General features: G+C 42.1%; 2 protein-coding genes across 6 annotated transcripts in view; both read left to right on the top strand.

The window, feature by feature from the left end:
• DDRGK1 (DDRGK domain containing 1) overlaps window positions 1–11196 on the top strand; it is a 45077-nt gene extending 33881 nt beyond the window's left edge. For all 3 annotated transcript variants that reach the window (XM_089526384.1, XM_089526383.1, XM_089526385.1), the window contains 3 exons: window positions 5328–5384; window positions 7900–7948; window positions 10896–11196. In XM_089526384.1, the coding sequence (XP_089382510.1) occupies window positions 5328–5384; window positions 7900–7948; window positions 10896–11068 (279 nt within the window). In that variant the 3' untranslated portion in view covers window positions 11069–11196. The remainder of the gene's footprint in view (window positions 1–5327; window positions 5385–7899; window positions 7949–10895) is intronic.
• A 1619-nt stretch (window positions 11197–12815) lies between these two features.
• Window positions 12816–22537, top strand: LOC149313266 (uncharacterized). Of its 3 annotated transcripts, none has more exons than XM_089526380.1 (4): window positions 12816–14527; window positions 16157–16463; window positions 18307–18477; window positions 20487–22537. In XM_089526380.1, exons 1-4 carry the CDS (start codon window positions 14480–14482, stop codon window positions 20720–20722), a joined length of 762 nt encoding a protein of 253 aa, XP_089382506.1. In that variant the 5' UTR covers window positions 12816–14479; the 3' UTR covers window positions 20723–22537. The 3 variants fall into 3 exon arrangements, with proteins under 3 accessions (XP_089382506.1, XP_089382508.1, XP_089382507.1); XM_089526382.1 differs by lacking the exon at window positions 12816–14527 and adding an exon at window positions 14771–14894; XM_089526381.1 differs by lacking the exon at window positions 12816–14527 and adding an exon at window positions 15218–15689.
• The last annotated feature ends 629 nt before the right edge of the window (window positions 22538–23166 follow it).

Raw genomic sequence — 23166 nt, 5'->3', positions numbered from 1 at the left:
CCTCTGAGTGGTGGATGGAGGGAGGGCTTTCTTCTTTCAGGCAAGGCCACATGTCGAACATGTAGACCACATGTTGAACATGAGCAGTTGTGATGCAGCAGATAAAAGGTCAATGCAATTCTAGGATGCATCACTAGAAGTACAGTGTCTAGATCAAGGGATGCAATAGTGCCACTCTATTCTGCTTTGGTCAGGCTCCACCTGCAATACTGTGTCGAGTTCTGGGCACCACAATTCAAAAAGGATGTTGAGAAACTGGAATGTGTCCAAAGGAAGGCAACCAAAATGGTGAAAGGTCAGGGAACCATGGCTTATGAGGAGAGACTTAAGGAGCTAGGTATGTTTAGCCTGGAGAAGAGAAGGTTAAGAGCTCATTTAATAGCCCCTTTTAATTATTTGAAGAGGTGTCATATTGAAAATGGAGCAAGCTTGTTTTCTGCTGCTCCATAGATTTGAACCTGGAGCAATGGATGCAAGCTGCAGGAAAAGAGATTCCACCTCAACATTAGGAAGAACTTCCTGACAATAAGGGCTGTTTGACAGTGGAACACACTACACTTCGTTGGAGTGTAGTGGGATCTCCTTCTTTGGGGAAACAGAGGCTGGATGGCCCTCTGTCAGGAGTGCTTTGATTCTTTGTTCCTGCATGGCAGAATGGGGTTGGACTGGATGACCCTTGGGGTCTTTTCCAACTCTATGATTCTATTATTAAAAAGCCAAACAATGAAAATAAGGATTTATTTTTTAAGGTTCTTTGCCCCCATTTCTTAAGGCCTGTTTTCTGCTGGTATAAAAATCAGTTAAAGTGGAGGTTTCTTAGCCAGCTTTGTATCTAGGCTTCAGGATAGGTAGAAGTGCTTCATAAAGCAAAATGCATATAAGGAATAATGAGTAAACCCTATGAAATCCATGGGGTCATCATGAGTCAAGAGGTTATTTCACAGTACATATGCACGTACATACCCAATAAAGGTATCACTGGCGGTATCCAGACTGGATACATGCTAGGGTTGCCTCGTGGTAATGGCGGCGCCCTGTCTATACGGGCGCTGCCATTACGATGTCAGAGTGGGCCGTCTCCAAATGGAGCGGCACGGGCGTGATGCACGCGCGCCGCTGCAGGACGCTTGTGGCGCCCTTTCAGCGGCGCCAGAAGGAGCTCTGAAACGGTGCTTGTATCATTGTCACAGCTTTTACACGGTTGCACCAGTCATACAAAAGAGAAAGAAGCTGAGTGGCCCCTTTCTCTCTCTCCCTGCCGCTGTCAGGGTGTCCTTGGGGCATGAAGCTTCCTCACGGCCTGGAAAAGCGGCGGATCGGGGCCTCTGGGGCTGCCGCTGTGGCTGCTGAAGCCCTGATCCATCGGGGAAAGGGGCAGGTGCAGGCCACCACTGTTTTGTGGATTTTGAATGTTATTGTACTTTGCTATATGGCCAACACAGTTACCCCTGGATGTGTTCCATGCATGTGAAGAAACAACAACATAATGAAACTTTGTGAATTCACCTCCAAATGTAGACATTAGCCTGACAGACACCACAGTTCTCTGTCTTCAGTATGATTTACACAAATTTAAATACACAATTCACACATCTTAAACCAAACCCCAGACTGTACTTTTTCACAGTAGCATTTATGTTTTCCATTAATTCAAACCTCAGTTTTAATCTTAGCTACCAAATGACTGGATTCCAGCTTCTCAAAGTCTTCTTTGAATTTCTTCCAAACGCAATCAATTTAGTCATTTCTTTTTGGTGCTCCATTTTTCACAACCCTTCAGTCTTTCTAGAACTTTGTTTTCCATGCTCTTACATAATGTATTGTGAGCCATTGTGAAGGTGTATAAAGCTAGTGGTTATTTCTTTAACAAGCATAATTTTAAAGCAACACTTAAGAGGCACACTTTCGGTTCCATTTCTACTTTAATATTTCATCGATTGCTCCCAGCACTCGTCTTCCAGTACCTAGCCACATTTTCACTCTCCACCACATGTAGCATTAATCTCAGCCTTTGACATGTACAGCAGTTTCCTTCTCTCTCTTTATAGATTTTTCCAGGTTGTTAAATGCCTTTAAGCGCTCCATTTTAAAGTAATTTTCTTCATACTCTACTGCTTTTTCCCCCTTCCAATGAAAGACCACTGATGATGCTCAGGATGAGTCAGTTGTAGGGGTGCAAACAAGGTGGACATAGCCAGACCCAATATGGCTGCAGCCAGAATACAGTTGCCATATTGGATATAGGATGGGCCTCTTGTAATTTTAATCCTTAACAGATCTTGGAGCAAGATGAGATTCCATAAAACTCCATCAACTGGGCATAAAGGCCCTTTCCTAACTCACCTTGCAAATCCCAATTATCAGCCATAACTGCATCTTCCAAGCATAGCTGTTGTCTGGCCAGTGAAGAGCAGGGATGCTGTGGGGATTACTCTTGAGTAATCCTACCACCAAATGTGGGGATCTCAGTTTATATCCTACTGCTACCTATGCCAAATATTGAGTTTCCACCCTTTATCACACCACTGTATACAAATGTCAGATTTTTGACTCCACGCCAGTGCCTCCAACTGTGAAGCTTCCTCTCTAACAGTCCCACCACTGTGGCCAAATGTGGGGGGGGGGGGGTCTTTATCCTTAACCCACCAAATGTGAAGGCTTTCCTAGTGTTCAGTGCAAACACTCAGTATGATCACCACCTCTTCTGTACTTAAAGACTTCTTCCTGTCCCGCTTATGTGACACCAACTGTGAGGTCAGTCTAAATGCCCTCTAAGATCCCTGTGAAGATTGATAGTACTTTTATCTCCCAGCAGGACCTCATCCTTTCACCTTCAGTGCTGCCACCACATACACCTTGTCTGAAATACAGCTTTCAGAATGATAGTGAGTCCAGAGGACTTTATTTGTAAGATACCAGATTGTGTGTGTGTATGCATGCACACAAATCAGTAAAAACATGCACAAAAGTTAAAAAATACAGTCAGTAATCTGTTTGTCTGCCTAGCTAGTGTGTATAAATAATTTGAAACACCACGCTCTCATCTCAAGCTAAATCAGACCCTTACTAATACAACTCAAACTCCTCTCTCTCCCTCCAACCCTAGTCTTACTCCAGACACTTTCTTAAACACATTTTCTCCTTGCACTCCTCTTGAACCAGCAGCAAAACTGACTCCATTCAGTCTGCTGTCCCATGAAAATCTCAAATGTTCCACCAGTCAGCATCCACTTCAACACTCGATTCTCTCCCCGCTCCCAACAGCTCTTATCTCATACACAATAAATCAAGCAACATTTATATCTACGATCCCATGCCACCAAAGACTTATCCCTCTCTATATCCCTCCACCCTCCTTCCCTGCCTTCCACCAGCAAGGCGAAGACAACTATGGCTGAAAGTTGGGGTTTAAGGGTGAGGGAGGACAGATACCATCATCCCCCTGGTGGATCTTTTTGATTGAGCTTTATGGTACGTCATCCTATTGCACTATCTGTCCATGAATTACAGGAGTTTTGTCCTGGATGTGCCGTGCCAGCCCTAAGCCAGAGCCAAAAGTGAGTGGAGTTTTTCAGATTTTCACTATGCTTTTTTCTACCAGCTCCACCACCCAACTTGGAATTAGGTTGAGGGCAGGCTGACCCTGATGTCATAACTGCAAAGGAGGACAAGGAACCACAAAATGTGGGACATTCAAGAAACATGTAGGATATTACAAAATAAAAACTAAAAGCACTAATATAAATGTAAATTCATGCTTCTTAGTCATGCCCCAAATGGAGGACAATTTGAAATTCGTCATGGACAGAAGGCTAAAATATAGGACATGTCTTGAAAAAGGAGGCTGTCTGGTGACCCTGGTTGAGGGCCATAGGTTACCCAACCTAGATGCAGAAGGAAAAACAAAAGATGATACACAGTATAAACCAGAACTGGGAAAGTGTGACTATGGGGCTGCTCAACCGCCCCCCCGCCCCCCCCCCCAGTTATTTTAGTTATCTTCTCCCTATGGCCACCCTTTTTCTCATAAAAAGAGAGTGTGTTGTCTCTCCTAGAATCTTCCAGGAAAGGCAAATCACCTTTTATATAGGTTGCTTTAGTCAACCCTGCACTATTAAGCATTAAAGTTGTGTGTTTGTGAGTGTGTTTCAAACTGAAAAGTAGATTTCCAGCCTCTTGGAAGCTTTCAGAGGCAGAAAATGGGCTTCTAGACTTGCTAAAGTTGTGCACCCCCAAATAAACTGTAAATCAAATACTGACTGTTAATCATACTAGAGGCACGTACCAGGCATCCATCTTAGAAACGAGTCTCAGTAGGACATCCTATGAATAATTAAGCACTGGCTTCCAGATTTCAGAGATTATTTGATGTCTGTCAATGACACCTTGAGAAGATGTCAGTTGAAACTAACTTAATTAATCCCCGTGTTTTGTTCAACTTTCTTAGACTTTATTATTGCCTTTGTTTGAGTATTTTACCCTGGTTGTAAGCATACACAGCAGAGTAAGCTGTATGCTTAAAAATACATTATTAACAAAATTAAGGGAACAACATATTGAATCTAGGACTAGCTGTTAACCAAAATATTTCTTTGTACCATTTAAAACTGGGGTGCTCTTGGCAGTGCCACTAGATATGGTAAAAGTTTGCTTTCCTCTACATCAGAGATGGGCAGACAGTAAAGTGGCCCTTCCTGGTAGTTTATCAAATTATTTAAATTGATGACAAGAATCACCTTTGTAAAAACAACTTTAGGGTTTCCGTCATCTGTACCTCCCTAATTTAAGGTGTCAGGATCCCAGATCTCAGATGTAGATATGTGCGATGGAGTCCTGCAGATTTCACCCACATTTGTCCCTGTATGTGGCTAAAAGGGTGCACTAGACAGTTGATTCCTCTCACTTCTTGTTGTGTGCCTTCAAGTTGTTTCTGACTTAAGTTGGGGGGGGGGTGGCAAGATTTGTTCAGAAGAGGTTTGCCATTGCCTTCCCCTGAATCTGAGAGCATGTCACTTGCCCAAAGGGGGTTTCATGGCCAAGTGAGGGATCAAACTGCAGAGTCGCAGTCCAACACTACCATGCTGACCAATGTTTTGTAACCTGCATCACTCCTAAACAAACATGTTGCCCTTGGCTCTTGTTAATTGGTCTTGTGATTCTAGTAAAATGACAAAGTTGATGTTACAAACACAAAACCCTGATTGTTCTGTAACCTCTGTCATAAATTAATCTGTTAATTTAATACAGTTCGTGCATAGACCAATGTGTATCAGTACAATTGAAGTGTCAAAAATAAAGCCATTTCAAATCTCGTCTCTTCCCTACAGAATGCCAAAGTGGTTCTCTTGGAAGACCTGGCTTCCCATCTGGGCATAAGGACACAGGTATGTGTTTGCAAGCCAGACCATAGGCAGAACAGTAAATCCTTCATTGACATCATGGGGATGCTTCCACTGATCGTATCACCAGTACAGTGCCCACAATTGAGCTGCCTCCCCATATGGCTGAACATGGATGTACATGTTATGATGTGATCAGAACTGCATTCCCTTTCTACTGACATCTAATGCTATAAGCTGGGACACATGCTACACAGTGACATCCCATGCTAGCAGTGCCATCACTGAAAGCCTTCTAATTGTGACAGGTGTACTTGACCTAGTGTTGGCATTTGAGAAGGAGATCCCCTTATCACCCTTAAATTCTCCTTTGTAAGCAAAATGCCCCTTTTTGTTTAGAATTCCCTTAATTTTGTCCTACAGTATTGATTTCATAATATTCCTCCCCAGTCCATTTTGTGTTTAGTGCAATTCTGAAGGATAAAAATCCAGCTTTGACAGTTAAAGGGTGATGGCTGGTAGATGGAGGGGCAGGGGGTTTCAAAGTATGGGTCATCCATACTTTGATCCCCATGGATTACCCATATTTTGATCCCCCACCATTGAGGGATCCCTCAGCACAAAGTGCTCAGAAGCTGCATACTGGCTGTAGGTGGGCAAAAGTTCAGAAGTAGACTTTAAAATACCCTAGAATGCTTGGGAGTTTCTCCCTTTCATTATCATTCATCCATAGTTGGTCTCTTACTGTTTCACCTCCTCTCATACAGTATATATGCTCCTGCTGCCTTCCATCCTCACTTCAAAACAGTTTATAGGATTAGCTGATCCTCAGTCTTCCTTTGTATGGCCTCTGGCATGCTGATGTTTTCACAGTGTCATTATCAAAGGGAAATGGGACAATTTGGTGGAAGAAAGAAAAGTTTTAGCAAGCAGATAGGCCACCTGCAGTATGTAGAACCAAATGGCACTGTGCAATGTCTACAGCATTGCTATTCACTTTGTGGTTGGATTGCACCATACTATCTCGAGGACACCTAGTCCCATATGATTTTGGAAACTAAACCGGTCGGTTTGGTTGGTTTTTGGATTAGAGACCACAAGGGAGTACCAGGGATTTCCCGGTAAGGCTAAGAAAGAATACAACCTGAAATTTGGAAGATTCTGCCAATCAGAGTTGAAAATACTGAACTTAGTGGAACAAGGGTTTGATTCAACATAAGGTAGCTTTTGTACATACACTTGTTAGCTGCTGTCACATCGACCTCAACTCTGACGATCCTGTGGATGAGATATCTCCAAGCCCCCCTATTCTCTACTGCTCTACTTAAGTCGTGTAAATTCAGGCCTCCCTGATTGAGTCTGTCCATCTGGTGTGTGGTCTTCCTGTCTTTCTACTGCTTTCTGCCTTTCCTAGCATTGTCTTTTCCAGTGATTCTTACTTTCTCATGATGTGGCTAAAGTACAACAGCCTCAATTTAATCATTTTAGCTTCCAGGGATAAATTGGACTCAGTCTGTTCAAGAACCCATTTGTTTGTCTTTTGCATGCACTTGCTATCTTTTTCATTTCTCCTTGCTGTGGTACAAAGATGTGGAAGTATAGATATGTTTTAATACTGTGATATTTTAATTCTATTTTATGCTCACTTTTGGATGATTTTTATTGTTCCTTTAAACTGTAAACTGCTTTCAATCCCAGTTTTGGGGGTAAGAAATAAACAGCAGCAGCATTATTACTGACACAGAGAAAGGCTGGGAGTTGCATGGCTTTTAGGTTGCCCACTTCAGGACTGACTATCCTAGTGAAAGTAGAATGTATGAGGTGTTTTATGGAACATGGATTGAAAAGATAGGGAAATACTTTTTTAAAACACACACAACACCTTCCAAAACAAATAGAAAATATCTTGCTCCATGCAAATTCACATGCTTTGCATTTGGAAGGTCCCTGGTCTAGTGTTGCAAGACTAGGTTAGCAAAGATTAGATTTCACTTGTCTGAAACAACTGAGAGCTTCTACTTTGTGTCAGTACAGACCAAATTGGAAAACTGTATGGTGGCCAGATCACCCAACCCCCAGGTCGCACCCCCACAGCAAGCCCTATCAAAATGGCATCATGTTCTGTCACCATTTTAAGCGAGACTGCCGAAGAAAACAAATGTATTTGGGGATAGTATGGGGTTCTGAAATCTTGTGGGAGTATTTCAACATGTTTTTACTCATGTGGGCGGCTTTCTGCATAGTTTGGATGCAAAAGTAGCAATTAAAAAATATTTGAGGGCTTTTAAGAGACTGGTGGGAGACTTTAGAGGTGCAAACATGGCATCTAGGGTGCAAACGCATCACATAGGCGATAACATAGCTAAATGGACCACTCATCTTGACTCTGTAATGCAGCTTCCCAAGTTCATTTTTTGGCTGGCTTTGCTGCATTCTGAATGCCCCCAAAAATAGACACTGCATGGGCCTTTGTTGAAATGCTGGTGTGTCGTCTGAAAATGTGCCAGCGCACCTGGAAATGTGAAGTGTGTTGCTTACTTGATTTGTTTTCCCTCAACAGGATGCAATTAATAGAGTGCAGGACCTGATGGCAGATGGAACATTAACAGGTAACAGTGAAAACATTATGGGGTTTGATCGTCTTGTTTAGATTGAAACAGATGTCTGACTCACAATATATGTGCAGCACCTAAACATCTTCTACTGATTTTTATTTTCAGTTTTATTCAGGTTATATTTCACTTTACAGCAATGCAGTGTTGCAAATATCAGCCATTTGGTATCCACAGGGGTTTGGTTCCAGGAACCTCCATGGATACCAAAATCTGTAGATGCTCAAGTCCCATTAAAAACAGTAGCATAGTAAAATGCTGTGCCTTACATAAAATGGCAAAATCAAGGCTTGCCTGTTGGAATTTATATATTTTTGAAATATTTTCAAGTTGTGGATGTTTGAATCCGTGGATATGGAGGGCTGACTGTAATGACAGATAAAAAATCTGGTTGACAAAAATAACATGAATTAGCATATTGTTAGTGAGTGTTGGACTAAGACACTGGGAGACTAGGGTTCAAATTCCCCGCTCAGCCATGGAAACCCACTGGGTGACCTTGGGCAAATCAGTCACACAGCCTCAGAGGAAGACAATACCAAACCTCCCCTGAATCAGTCTTACCAAGGAAATCCTGTGATAGGTTCACCCTATCTATACACACACACTGGCTCTGCACACATACATGCACATGACATGCAATTTATTGATTTGATTTATACCCCATCTTTCTCCCTATGCAGGATCCAAGGCAAATTGAATAACGATCAGTTAAAAATAGAAGATTAAAATATTATAAAAACACAAATCATAAAAAGAGAAAAAGCGCAACCCTACCACAAACCCTTTGTATTACATAGATTTTAAACCAAATAATTGTATTATCTAGGTCAGGGGTAGGCAACCTTTTTGAGCCGGGGGCCAGGTTGCTGTCCCTCAGACAACTGGGGGGACAAAGCCGGGGGGGAGCTTCCACCCTCTGGGGGCGGGGCCGCATGCCGGGGTTGGAGCTTCCACCCTCAGAGGCCGGGAAAGAGCCGGCGGGGGCCACCAGCACCCAAGGCCTCCCCTTCTTTCCCGGCCCCTGACGGGCTCCTTCCCAACCTCCACAGAGGCTGAGAAGGAGGAAGGAGGCTGGCGGCCCCCCAAAGGGCCCGCGCACTCGCGCGCAAGACCTTTAGCCTCTCTTGCGAGGGTGCGGGGCCTTTGGCCTGTTGCATGAGAGGCCCGGTCCTGCTGCTGCTTGTCGCCAGCGTGGGGCCTTTGGCAATTGGCGGCAGGACCGGGCTCGGGCCGGTCCCCCAGCCTTGCCGGGCCGCGTGCAGCCCGCGGGCCGGGGGTTGCCGACCCCTGATCTAGGTGTTTGACATACAGAAGAAACAGTTTCAGCTCTTCATAAATATTTGACTAGAATGTAAAGTTATATGATGTAAGATGCTTTACATGAAATTACAAACTATGTGTCTAGACCACAAGGACTCTATATTCCTGCCTAAGGAGAGTGCATATCAGCCATAAAGTTTACTAGTTGGGTGATCTGGAGCTAGAGGTTATCTCTGAGCTTGACATACCTTAGAGGGCTGTTGTGAAGATATAAAGGAGAATTGGAGAATGATGGATAATGGGTCCCCTGGAGGAGTTACAGGATAGAAATGGAATTAATAAAACATATCTCTTAATAAAGATTGAGAGCCAGTGTGGTTTAGTGGTTTAAATGTTGGACTAGGTCCCTGGAAGCCAGGGTTCAAATCTCTGCTTGACCGTGGAAACCCAGTGGTTGACCTTGGGCTAGACACATTCTCTCAGCCTAAGAGGAAGGCAAAGACAAACCTCCTCTGAACAAGTGTTACCAAGATAACCCTGTGGTAAGAGTCACCTTAGGGTCACCCTAATTAAAAAATGACTTAAAGGCACACACCAGCCTATATAAATTGCATGTTCAGGGCAGGTGAACAGCTGAGATATAGTATCTGGCTCAGGATCACCCAACTAGCAGGCTTTATGATTGATAAGTAGGAACTGGAACTTGACAAGACATCTTCTCCCTTAAAGTTATAGAATCATAGAGTTGGAAGAGACCACAAGGGCTATCCAGTCCAACCTTCTGCCATGCAGGAACTCATAATCAAAGCATCTCCAACAGATGGCCATCCAGCCTCTGTTTAAAGACCTCTAAGGAAGGAGATTTCACCATTCCCTGCAGGAGTGCATTCCATTGTCCAACAGCTCTTACTGTCAGGAAGTTCCTCCTAATGTTGAGGTGGAATCTCTTTTCCTGTCACTTGCATCCATTGTTCCAGGTCCCATTCTCTGGAGCAGCAGAAAACAAGCTTGCTCCATCCTCAATGTGACACCCCTTCAAATACTTAAACAGGGCTATCATAGCACATCTTAACCGTCTCTTCTCCAGGCTGTCTTAGTGTACTTTTGTGAACTTTTCACAGTTGGGAACAGGATTTTGGACTGAGTTGGCTCCATTTATCTAATCCAACAGCATTTTTCTTGATAGTGACACTTTAGTGTGCTTTGCCAAACCAGATTCATAAATTCATAAAATAAAATAACAAATAAGGAAATATTAGTGTCATGAACTATTTGCATAAATCATTTGCAACAAATCATTTGCATTTTGATGGATAAATTAATATTGGGGGAGGGCATTAGTTCTTTCTCCCATATGTTCTGTTCTGGGTGACACAAGCTGCCACCACCGCTCACACTTGGACCCCGTCTCAGCTGGCAGTGATAGAGTGATGGAGGCGAACCTGCCAAGCAAGAGTAAAGGCCCTTCCACCGATTAATTAGTGGGACACTTAAAATCACATTTAAAACCCTAATGGCACCAATTATTCAATTAAAGGTTGAAGGCCTAGTCTTTGTATCTTACAACCTAGCTAGCCCAAACCTTAGAGGCAGACGGATTGGAAAGTTCTAATGAGGCAATTAAACAAATGAACCACAAGCTGTGGAATTTAATTCCAGTTTGGCCCTTTTTTCTCTCTAGGTGTAATCGACGACCGAGGCAAGTTCATCTACATCACACCAGAGGAAATGACTGCCGTGGCTGAGTTCATTCGTCGGAGGGGACGCGTCTCCATTACGGAACTGGCTCAACACAGCAATTCTCTGATCAACCTAGAACCTGAGCCCAGAGCACTTACTAAGGGGGTGGCATGAGTTGCCTCTCTGTATGTCTTGCAGGGCAGGAATAAAGGTGTACTCATAAACGGGGCAAAATCTCCACACCTGTCATAACACCAAAACAATAGATACTAAGTCAATAAATAAAATACTACCAAGAAGAACAGTGGACTTCAGAAATGTCTTGTGGCTAAAATACTTTTGTTTTCTGTGTGAATAAATAGTAATGTTAAATATGAATTACTAGAGTCAGCTAGAAATACTCCTTCCAGTGCTAGAGGCAGTTGGGCAATGTGAGACAGTGGGTTTGTCCTGCTCATCGCCTTCCTCAAGACAACTATGCAAACAGACTACTGAATTAGATAGAGAGCCCTTTGCTGTGATCCAGCAGGGCTTTTCTTATGCTTTTCTTAATATTCCACCACTAGCATGCTCATGGAAGGTTAAATGAATATGCATTTGTCATTTCCTAAAAAGATCTTAAATTGCAATTTACTACACAAGAGGAATTTAAGATAGAACACAGACTTCAAAAACACAGACTTCTAAAGCAGAAGTGGGCAACATATGTGGCCTTTTGGATAGCCCTGGACTGCAACTCCCTTTATCCCTAGATAGTATAGCCAGTGAAGGATAATGGGAGGAGTCCAACATAATCTGGAAGGCCACATGTTGCCCGTACAGTGTCCCTTATCTGGAAATCTGAAATATTCCAGAAACCAAAACTTCTTTCAAGGATGGCTGAGATAGTGATACCTTTGCTTTCTGATGGCTCAAGGTTCACAAACTTTGTTTCATGTGCAAAATTATTAGAAATATTGTGTATAAAATTACCTTCAGGCTCTGTGTATAAGGTAAATAATAATAATAATAATAATAATAATAATAATAATAATAATAGAATTCTCCCAATTGGATCGAGGTGGGATCACAGCAGAGTTTTAAAAATACAGTTAAAACATTACAATATTAATTACCACACAAGTTAAAACCACAGTTAAAAACATCAAAGCAAGTCATCAATCATGGGGTCAGATGCTCTCGTTTCATACAGAAACAGTCTGTAATTCATAGAAGGTCAGGTGGGTATGCACATTGAAAAAGCTCTGTCTTAACCACCTTCCTGAAAGTTTCCAGGGATGTAGCAAGGCAGATCTCCTCTGGGAGTCCATTCCATAGTCTGGGCGCAGCTATACTAAATGCTTTTGGGGAAGTAGAAACATATTTAGATACTGGCATCTCTAACAATTTCTTCCCATTTGTTCTAAGAGTGCGGGGCGGATTGTATAGGGAGATGCGTTCCTGTAAATAACTCAGGCCCAAGCCATGTAGGACTTTAAAGGTAATAACCAACACCTTGTATTGTGCCCGGAAGCTAATTGGGAGCCAGTGTAGATCGTTCAGAATAGGTGTTACGTGGTCAAATCTCGAGGATCCAGTGACCAACCTGGCTGCCGCATTTTGCACTAGTTGAAGCTTCCGAACTTGATACAAGGGTAGCCCCATGTAGAGAGCATTACAGAAATCAAGATGAGAGATTACCAGAGCATGTACTACAGCTTCAAGGTCCTTTCATCAAGGTAGGGTCGCAGTTGGCGTATCAACTGAAGTTGATACCTAGCACTTCTGGCAGTCGCATCTGCTTGAGAAGACAAATGTAGAGACGGATCCAGAAGTACTCCCAAACTGCGAACTTTGTCCTTCAGGGGAAGTGTGACCCACGTCTAGGAGTGGCTGACAAATTTCCTTCCCTGGGCCTATGGCAAGTACCTCCTATGGCAAGTACCTCCGTTTTCTCTGGATTCAGCCTGAGTTTGTTTTTCCTCATCCATTTATGAAACATAAATGAACATTGTGTTTAGATGTGGGTCCCACCTCCAAGATACCTCATTATATACATACAGTATATGAAAATACAGGTATTCCAAAATCCCAAACACTTCTGGTCCAAAGCATTTCAGATAAAGAGAGACTCAACATACACCTATTATAAAGCAATCATATATATGTATGTGTGTGTGTGTGAGAGAGAGAGATGCTCATAAATATTGTGATGGCTTTGGATATCATTACCAACCTATGAATAACTATTTCACTTCCCTTTGAAAAAATGACTAAAGCTAAGAGACACATCACTAGAAGTGCCTTTCTTAACACTAGTACTGTCATGGTTCAATGCTATGGAACTCTGGGAACTGTAGTTTTGTGAGACATTTTGCCTTCTCTGTCAGAGACTTCTGGTGCCGCAACAAACTGCAAATCCCAGGACTCCAACAGCAGTTAAAGTGGTGTTAAACCAGATTATTTCTGCAGTGCAAATGCAGCCTTTGTCAGTATACAAAGTCAGCAAGGTTCATTTGTGGTTTTTGAAAATAACGATGGTAGATTTTTTAAAACAAGACACTCTTCTTTCACCAACCTCCCCCCTTAGCAACCAAAACAACACAAGTTGAGTTTCCTTATTTGGGATACTGAAATCCCATAAAATCTATTTTGTCTACATGGATGGCTAGGATAGTGACACCTCTGGTTTCTGAGGGTTTGGCGTACACATAAAGATGTGTCTTGAGGATGGGATCAAAGTTTAAACACAAAATTCATGTATGTTTTATATATATATACACCTTATAAACATAGGCTGGAGGCAAGGCGACCATCTATCCTAACCGCAAAGGAGGACATGGCACCGCAAAATGTAGGGCATTCAAGAAAAACAGTGGACATTACAACATAAAAAGCTAAAAACACTCATAGGAGTTTATCACATGGGCTGATTTCGACATTAAAGAGAGATTAAAGCGCATTTAAAGAATCCTGCAAATGAAGTGGAAATGGAGAGTAATTGTGTGAGTGGTTATTGTGCAAATAAATGATAGCGGAAATGCATTATCGCTGAAATCCCGAAAGTAAAAAGATGCGCGTTAATGCTTCTTTGCGACGAGTTTTGTGCGACGTTGTGAATAAAATAAAACAGTAAATAAATAGATGTGCATAAAGAGGCGTCTTGGCGATCTTGGGGCTGGCCCAATAAAAAGTATATCACTGTTTTGTGGATTTTGGATGATGCAGTACTTTTCTATATGGCTTTGTCTACCCTTGAAAGAAATATTTTGCAAATACAGGTGTTCCAAAATCCAAAATAATCTGAAATGCCATTGGATAAGAGCGTTTTGGATAAGGGAGACTCAACGTGTCATGGCCATGGCAGGCAGTTGTGGCCCCCCAAATGTGTTTGGACCGTATCTCCCATCGTCCCCAGCTGGCCTAGCCGAGGGTGACGAATTCTGAGAACAATCTGGGTTAACTGTGAGAAATATCATTGGTGCCTATGCCAACAGAACAGTTAAGGCTTCCATGCCCTGGCCCAGAGGTTCTCTAGCTGCAATGGCCGCCCTGCTGCGCGCAATCGCTCCCTGCGCAGCGCAGGAGGGAAACACATAGCCCGTTATGTCAGGGAGGCAGCCCATTGAGCCCCGCCGTGGGCAAGCGCTGGAGGCAAGTGGGGAGTGGGCCGGAGAAAATGGCCGCCTCAAGTGAACAGCCGAGGAACTAGAGTGAAGGCTTGAGCGCGAGGAGTAGGCCTCAAGTGCCTGTTTTGGCGTTGCGACAGACCTGAAAAATGGAGGGGCATAAAAACTTCATTATTTTTGTTGAAAAGATAGTAGTTGTAGTAGTAGTAATAGATTTTTTAATAATAATAATAATTATTATTATTATTATTATTATTATTATTATATGTATTCCGCTTTTTCACAAAGGAATCAAAGCGGATTCCAACAGTAAAATTAAAACACCAGACAATTAAAAATTACAATTTAAATACCCCAAAACCTTTCTTTCCTGTCTCTCCTCTATGCTTGAGGTGAGGTTGTTGTTTCTGAAATAATAATAATAATAATAGATTTTTATTTCTTTTTCCACATCTCCTTAATGCTTGAGGCAAGGTGGTTGTTGCTGAAATAATAATAATAATAATAATAATAATAATAATAATAATTGTTATAGATTTTTATTTATTTTTCCACATCACCTCAATGCTTGAGATGAGGTTGTTGTTGTTGTTGTTGTTGTTATTTACTTCCCACCTCTCAATGCTCGAGGCAAGGTTATTGTTGCTGTAATAATAATAATAATAATAATAGATTTTAATTTATTTCTCCTCTCTCCACAACGTTCAAGGCGAGTTTGTTGTTGTTGTTGTTGTTGTTGTTATAATGACAACAGTGTTTATTTCTTAGCCGCTTCTCCCCATGGATTGAGGCAGGGAGCAACAACAATTTACAAACAACACCAGTTAAAATGTATCAATTAAAACACACCTCAGTTTAAAAGGACAAATAAGATATCCACATATTAAAACAATCCACATTTAAAATTCATTATTTAACGTTCACAATTTAAAAAGTCATAGTCCAGCACTCACCAACTACATCACAAGGTAAAACATATTAAAATGCAAGACACCAAGGAAACACATGAAACCAACAGTTAAAATATAGTACCATAAACCCTTTAAAGTACATGCATTTGAGTACAGTGGGCCCCTGTTATCCACTGGGATTTGGTTCCAGGATACCGAAATCCATGGATGTTCAAGTCCCATTAAATGCAATGGTGTAGTTAAATGATGTCCCTGATACAAAATGGCAAAACCAAGGTGTGTTTGTGGGATTATTAATTTTAAAAATATTTTAAAAGCCATGGGTGGTTTGAAGTCCTTATCATACTCAAGATGGAGGATGTTTTGGAATTCCTCCTGGACAGAAGGCTGAAATGTAGGGTCATTGTTTTGACAAACCCTTTCTACCCACTTCAGGCCTGAAGACTGGGAAGTGGTCAACAGCACGATATATGTGTTGTGTGTGTATTCTGTGCCTTCCCGTCGTTTCCGATTTATGGCAACCCTAAGGGGTTTTCTTGGCAAGATTTGTTCAGAGCAGGTTTGCCATTCCCATTCCCTGAGGCTGGGAGCAAGGTCACCCAGTTGGTTTCACAGCCAAGAGAGAATCGAATCTTGGTCTCCAGAATCGTAGTCCAACACTCAAACCAGTATCATGCTGGTTGACGCAACAAGATATACCTAAACTATTCTTCTTTTTTTCTTTTTCTTCTTCTTTATGGCAGAACCAGAAATATCCAAGAGAAACAAAACCACAACCTGCCTACCAGACAAATGTTGAACTTCGACCAAGACCCCAACCTATCCATGAGCAGATGGAAGAACTGTCATTGTCCACCGTTTATTTTCTGCTGGCAGCTCTGATGCAGTGTTTGAGCTTGACATGCCTCTGTGTGGCCGTTTCTATGCTCAAGTGGGTCCTCGTGATTCAGCCTGATAACCTTTACCCAAGGGTTTCCATTTCCAATAACTTTGGGGTGCCCTTTGAGATGAATGTGAACAACTTGACCAACACCAGTACTCCATTTGTGGGTAAGAGCCACCTTGGAGATTGTTAAGCAGAGGCTGGATGGCTCTCTCGAGGGTGCTTGGATTGGGTCTTCCTGCATGGCAGAATGATGTTGGTCTCCATGGCCCTAGGGGTCCCTTCCAAATATCTGGAATTCTATGACTTCCAGGATGAATGGGGAATTTGCAAGAAGAGACATTAGCACATCTGGCCCTTGAGTTATGCTAGTTCATCTGTTGGCGATCGTTAAAGCTGGGAAAGATATGACAAAGCTGTGTATTACCAGACTATTATCGGAAAACATAAGATGACTGCCGTTTGGTTTTCCAACCCATCTGTAGCCATAAAGCAGCCACAGATGCTAGCAAAATGTTAGGAATAAACTGTTTAGATCACAGTCATATAGCCCAAAAAACCCACAAAATAATGGATGCCGGCCGTGAAAGCCTTTGACTTCACAATAACAACAACTTCCCACTGCTCAGGATGGCAAAGCTGAGACGCTGCCACCAAGCACAGGGCAGTGGCTAGGAAGCCCCTCTTTCTGACTTTTTCCCAACCTCCGTTGGAGCAGCAGGGAAAAGGGAAGAAGGGTTGCCATTTAATATTAAATACAGTGGGCCCTTGGTATCTGCTGGGGTTTAGTTCCTGGAGCCTCCGTGGCTACCAGAATCTATATGCTCAAGTCCCATTCAGTACAGTGGCCTAGTAAAATGGTGTTCCTTATATAAAATGGCAGAATCAAGGTTTCCCTTCTGGAATTTATATATATTTAAAAATATTTTCAAACCCTGGATGCTTGAATCCGTGAGTTAAAAAAATCCAGGGATATGAAGGACGGACTGTACATGATTACTCTTCCTCGACCAGTTGGGTTTTTTTTCTTTGCAGAGCTACTAGCAAGTCAAACTAGGCATTCCTAGGGCAAGATGGACTAACCATCGGTCACTGGATGAAACAGCTTCACACCTTTCTGCCTGCTCCACTGTGTAGTGCAGTGGTAAATTCTGAATGAAAGCCTGTTAAGGTCCCTAGACCTAGAGCCATATCACTAAGGACAATCAAAACATCCAGGCAGGCGGTAATGGGCCAGGGGTATGCTGCTGTGAAAACTGCAGACAAGCTGAGAAGGAACTGTGAAGTTTGAAGGAGGTGGCAAAAAATTCCCTTCTCCTCCATCAAAATTACTTTTCTGGGCTACAGCTCCCAGGTGTTACATCCAGCATTGGCAATGGGAATTGCCATCCTTAAAAAAGGTGTCTTTTTCAGTTCTTTCTCTGTTAAGTCAAAATATCGTAGTGTTCCAGACCTGCAGGCATTGATCTCTCTGCAACAGTTTTGTCCCCTTTACCAAAGAAATCTGGGAATGTTAGTTGTTACTGAAAGCTATAGTTCCCAGAATTGTTGGCAGGCAGGGAGCCTAAAGGGAGTATAAAATTGATCTGCACTTGCAGGTGGACACAATATTCACTAGTACTACCACCACTACTACAGGTTGAGTCTCCCTTATCCAGAATTGCAAAATAATATTCCATAATCCAAAACTGTCCATGGGGTTGTTTGGGATAGTCACACCTTTGCTTTCTCGTGGTCCAGTCTACACAAATTACATTTCATGCACAAAGTTATGAAAAATATATTTTTAAATTACCTTCAAGATATACAGTCGTTCCTCTGTTTTCGTCCCAGACCCACCCACCCTGCAAAAACAGAAACTCACCAATATTGAAGCCCCATTAGCTTGAATGACAGCGTACCCCATTTTGTCCCCCTCCGTTTGACACCCAGATTTCATGTTCATGAAAACATAAATGAATTCCACATTTAGACAATCTCACTTTGCCGTTTTCCACTCTTTTCTAACAGGGAAATTTTATTTCTTCAGTGAGGCAGAAGAAGATGTGATGCCAGTAATGGTCACCATTTGTATAGTGAGCTTCATCATAGGCTTATTGGCCTTTCTCCTGGATTTCGTAGAAATAAAATGTTTAGGCCAACAGCAAATGTTCATTAGTGTTTTCCTACACATTTTGTCAGGTAAATGACTTGTCTGTACCTCCCTTGCCTATCTGTGCACCAGAGGCTAATATGAGGTAGTTTCAATCTTTAACATTGCCATTATAAAAATGGAATGAGGCAAATCATTGTGTGTGCAGACAAGATATGCAGTGGAGCTTTACCTAGTGTACACCATCACCATCTGTTGTTGTTGTTGTTGTTGTTGTTGTTGTTATCGCCATTGTTTCATACATGAACAGCAAGCTTGTAGTCTGAATGTGGATCCCAGCATTCCACACTCCAATGGAAAATATTGGTTGACTTGAAGCCTCAAGGTTTGCAGAACTTTCTTATTGTCTGCCATCAAACTGATTTCAATGTATGGCAACCCTATGAATGAGAGACTTCCAACAGCCACATCATCAACTACCCCACTCAGGTCTTGCAAACTAAGACCCATGGCTTTCTGAATCAATCCACCTGTGTAGCAGCCTTCCTCTTTTCCTACTGCCTTCCACTTTACCAAGCTTTATCATCTTTTCCAAGGGTCACATCATCACATGATGGTTCCAAAACAGCCTCACTTCAGTCATTTTTGCTTCTAGTGAGTGTTCAGGCTTAATTTGTACTAAGACACATTCATTTGTTTTATAGCAGTCTGTGGAATCTGTAGAACTCTTCTCCAACAGCACGAATCAAATGAGTTGAATTTTAACCCCTGTTAGACTCGCTGGAAAAAAACATTAATGCTAGAAAAGGTGGAGGAAAGAAGAAAGGGAGGAAGGCCACATGCTAGATGGATGGACTCTGTAAAAGAGGTCACAAGTATGAATTTGCAGGAACTGAGCAGGGCATTGGAAGACAGGGAGTCTTGGAAATCTCTCATCTTGCCATGGGTCAAGATTGAATCAAGGGCAGTTAACAACAACAAAAGCTTTCTTCACTGTCCTGCTTTTACATCAATATATACAAATGCTCATACTATGGTCTGTATCAATCTGACTTTGGTATTTAGTGATATGTCTTTATGCTTGGGGACCTAAGCTAGTTCTTTCATTGGCTGCCTTTCCAAGACCAGGGCTGCTGCCACACTGCAGATGTAATGCAGTTTAACACTGCTTTAACTGTCATGGCTCCATCCTATGGAATCCTGCGATTTGTAGTTTGTTGTTGTACTAGAGCTCTCTGATACAGAAAGCTAAATATCTCACAAAACTATCCATCCCAGAATTCCATAGTTTTTGTTTGTTTGTTTGTTATTCTGAGGTCCAAGATGGAACACCTAGAAACTTGTCACCTCATCTCCATAACCACAAGTTTTGCATTTCTATTGCTAGCCTCACACACAGCCTGCTTCTCCTGCATCTGAGAGTAGACTCAAGTCTATGGACTTTATCACACAGGGGAAATGGGGGGAAATCAGGGGTTTAAACAGTGATTATCCTGTGAAAACCGCACAATCGCGATTAAGATTTTCACACACATCGCAATTAAAGAGTCATTATCCCAGGAATAACCAGGGAGATTTCCTTGTGAATGATTTGTTGCTGTTTATTGCCTGGTTATTCCTGAGATAATGGCTCTTTAATTGCGACGTCGTGTGAAAATCTTAATCGCAATAACGTTATTTTCATGGGATAATCACTGTTTAAATCCCTGATTTTCCCCTTGTGATAAAATCCTATGAAAGCTCATGCTGCCTACCAGCTTCTTTTTTTCAGTTAGCCTCAAAGGTGCTACAAGATCCCTTTACATACCAGGCTTCATACTTTGGCAATATCATGAGAAGGTATGCCTCACTAGAAAAGGCAATAATGCTTGGAAAGGCTTGATACCAAAGTAGGAAAAGAGAAGAACCACATTCCAGACTGATAAACTCAATAAAGGAAACCACGCCCTGAGTCTTCAAGACTTGAGCAGAGCTGTTGAGTCTAGTGTGTCCTGGAGATGTCATAAGTCATGGTCAACTTGAGGGCAGTTAACACATGCACACAAGGGATTTCATCATAGCCAATCTTGCTCATGGCCTTTCTTTCTTTCTTCTGCAGGCATATTTATTATAACTCTAATGGTACTGTGTTGTTGGTGCTTCCTGAAGATTAAGCGACGTGTCGGTGAGGGAGCATGGAAGAGATTCCAGTTAAAAGTTTCCCTAGGAGAGAGTTTTTATGTCACTTTAATGTGTTTAGGTCTGATTATCTTATGTATCATACTAAGTTTGCGGTCAATGAAAACCAAGTCAGAGATAACAACGATGCAAAGAGCAGCCTCTCCAAAAAAATAAGTGAAATATAAATCCCCCCCCCCCCCCGCAATATATAAATGAGCTCAGGTCCAACATTCCTCGTTTCATTAGCTTATGTTTGTGATGGGAGTAGGCAAAGTGCGGCCCTTAAAGTGTTGGACTGCAACCCACATCAGCCCCAGTTCCATAGCTAATAGGAATACTGGAAACTGCAATGCAGCAGTTTCTGGATGATCACACTTTGCCCACCCCCGGGTTCATGAAAATGGAGCCAAATATTGCACCCATTTGGTTTTCCTTTGTCCCCCAGCCCTGCATAGAGATCTTGGTTTGTTTAAAATGGATTTTCCAATGATATTTTAAATAAGCAACTCTGGTTTAACATTAGTTGACTAAGCAGGACTTTATGCCAAGATTGCAAACCAGAACTAAACCAGACTTGTCCATTTCAGATATAACAGGGAATACTGGTTTAAATGATGGATTTCCATGCTAAACCCTGGCCTCCATGGAGGAGGGAAGGGCAAGAGACAAGGGAATGATTCACAGACTCAAAAATATTTTACACCTACATAAACAGGATTAGGAAGCCAAGAATGTGACATCTGAAACAACCTACAGTGGGTGTGCAAATAAACCTAGACAAGAAATCAGTAAAAAGGAAGCAACATCTACTCCAGTCCTTTCTCACCGCAGAGATGTTTCATTTGAAAATACCAATTCACAGATGTATATATTCCAGATCCTGAAAGGAACTAATATAGCAGCATATTGAGTGAGTTGAGTGATGGAGAAGGACCTACTAGTGTGTGTTTACACAAATAAAGCCTAGAATAGTAATCTTTTCCCCCATAATCCGGAGTCAGTGAACATCGCCATCTTCCAACTGTCGCCAGATATATAAGACTTTAAAACTTGGGGAAGCAGAAAAGAGTCCGAGTTTCTTTCCCCCATGGCTGCCATGCCACTTTTGCAATAGCCCATGTCAAGTAAAATAATGTCTGCTGCATCAGGTGAAGATGGTGAGGGGAATCCAGACCTGCCTAAGCAAGGAAGAACCGACTTGGACAGTGTTGCTTTCTTTTGCAAGTCAGAGAGGCCAGGTTATAACTCACATGCAGGCAAACAGTTTAAAGTGCAATGCCAGTTTTAAAAGAATAGAAAAACAGCTTTGGGCTGGGGATATAGAGTAGAAATTCAGTGGCAGACCCATAGAATCACCCTCTACAGTATTTAACTAGGTTAATAATATGCTACAATGAGCTGAGGGTTTCAGAATCCATATTTCACCTCCTAGCTATTGAAGACCCATGTGAGCTCACCTCTTTGCCCAGAAGACATTTCTGCTGAACTGTGACAGTCTCTGGTACCCTTTCAGCTTTTGCCTAGCTGAGGCAAATCCCAAACAACTTGGAGGGCCAGATCATGTGGGTGGATAGATTACTTGATGGAAAACCCATAGAATCACCCTCTACAGCATCTAACTAGGTTAATAATATGCTGCAATGAGCTGTGTGGAATCAACAGGCAGACACATGACCCCCACAAAACTGGAGGAAGACCACCAGGGTATCACAAGCCACCATTTAAAGAATTCAAAACCTGGTATTCTTTGCAACCAGCTCTCCGGTTACGTACCATTTATAAACTGTTTGATTTCTGTCTTGTGCTTATGGGTTTCCACCTCAAAATAATCTCATTGTCTCCTTTCTTCTAAAGCTGCATTGTACATTGAAATGCGAGCTACTGTTTAGTTCAGAGAAATACATGCATACACCAGTGTCTCGTTTCTTCATTAGAAAATGGGGACAGCACTACCTTACTTACTCCATGTGTTAAACTATTAAAAATTGGCTTGGCTTGTTCTTTCCGTGTGTGTGTGTTTCCTGCTGTACTGGACCCTGGGGGCTTTTGGAGAGGTTATATCTCTTTCATTAACTGGGGATCCCAGTGGGTCACTAGGTAAGCCAGTTTAAATGGGATCTGTGTCATCTCGGCTAGGATCAAACCTGTGCTGAAATAGCTCATTTTTAGCTTAGTTGCAGCCAACTCTTCCTGAGTGAACAGAACAGCAGGACACTTAAGTATCCTGAGGACTGAAATTCAACTGGGATTTCTACCCTTCCACTTCCCCTAAAAGGTTTAACACGATGAATAGGTTGGCTGGAAAATCAAAGGCAGCAACATGGGGTGGGAATTCATCCCGATCAGAACATGTAGGATTCCTTTAACAAACATGAGCTGTGTTAAGATGAACCAGACATCACTTTGCAGCCCACTAAATAGAAGAATAGAACTTAATTTTGAACCATTAAGACTTGTGAATTTATAAATGCATCCTAGTGGCTAGAACTGGTAGATTTGTTGGGGTCAAATTTGAAACTTAACAACAAAAATATAATATCTTCTCTACTAAAATCAGCATTATACAATCTCCCAAAGACTAGAGATGTTAAAGCTTTGGAGGGGGGGATTGAGGGGGG

This window comes from Sceloporus occidentalis, unplaced genomic scaffold (assembly GCF_023333645.1).
Source record: "Sceloporus occidentalis isolate IW3139 unplaced genomic scaffold, rSceOcc1.0.p SCAF_5, whole genome shotgun sequence".
NCBI classification, from domain to species: Eukaryota; Metazoa; Chordata; class Lepidosauria; order Squamata; family Phrynosomatidae; genus Sceloporus; species Sceloporus occidentalis.
This window is presented reverse-complemented; position numbering and strand designations above follow the sequence as displayed.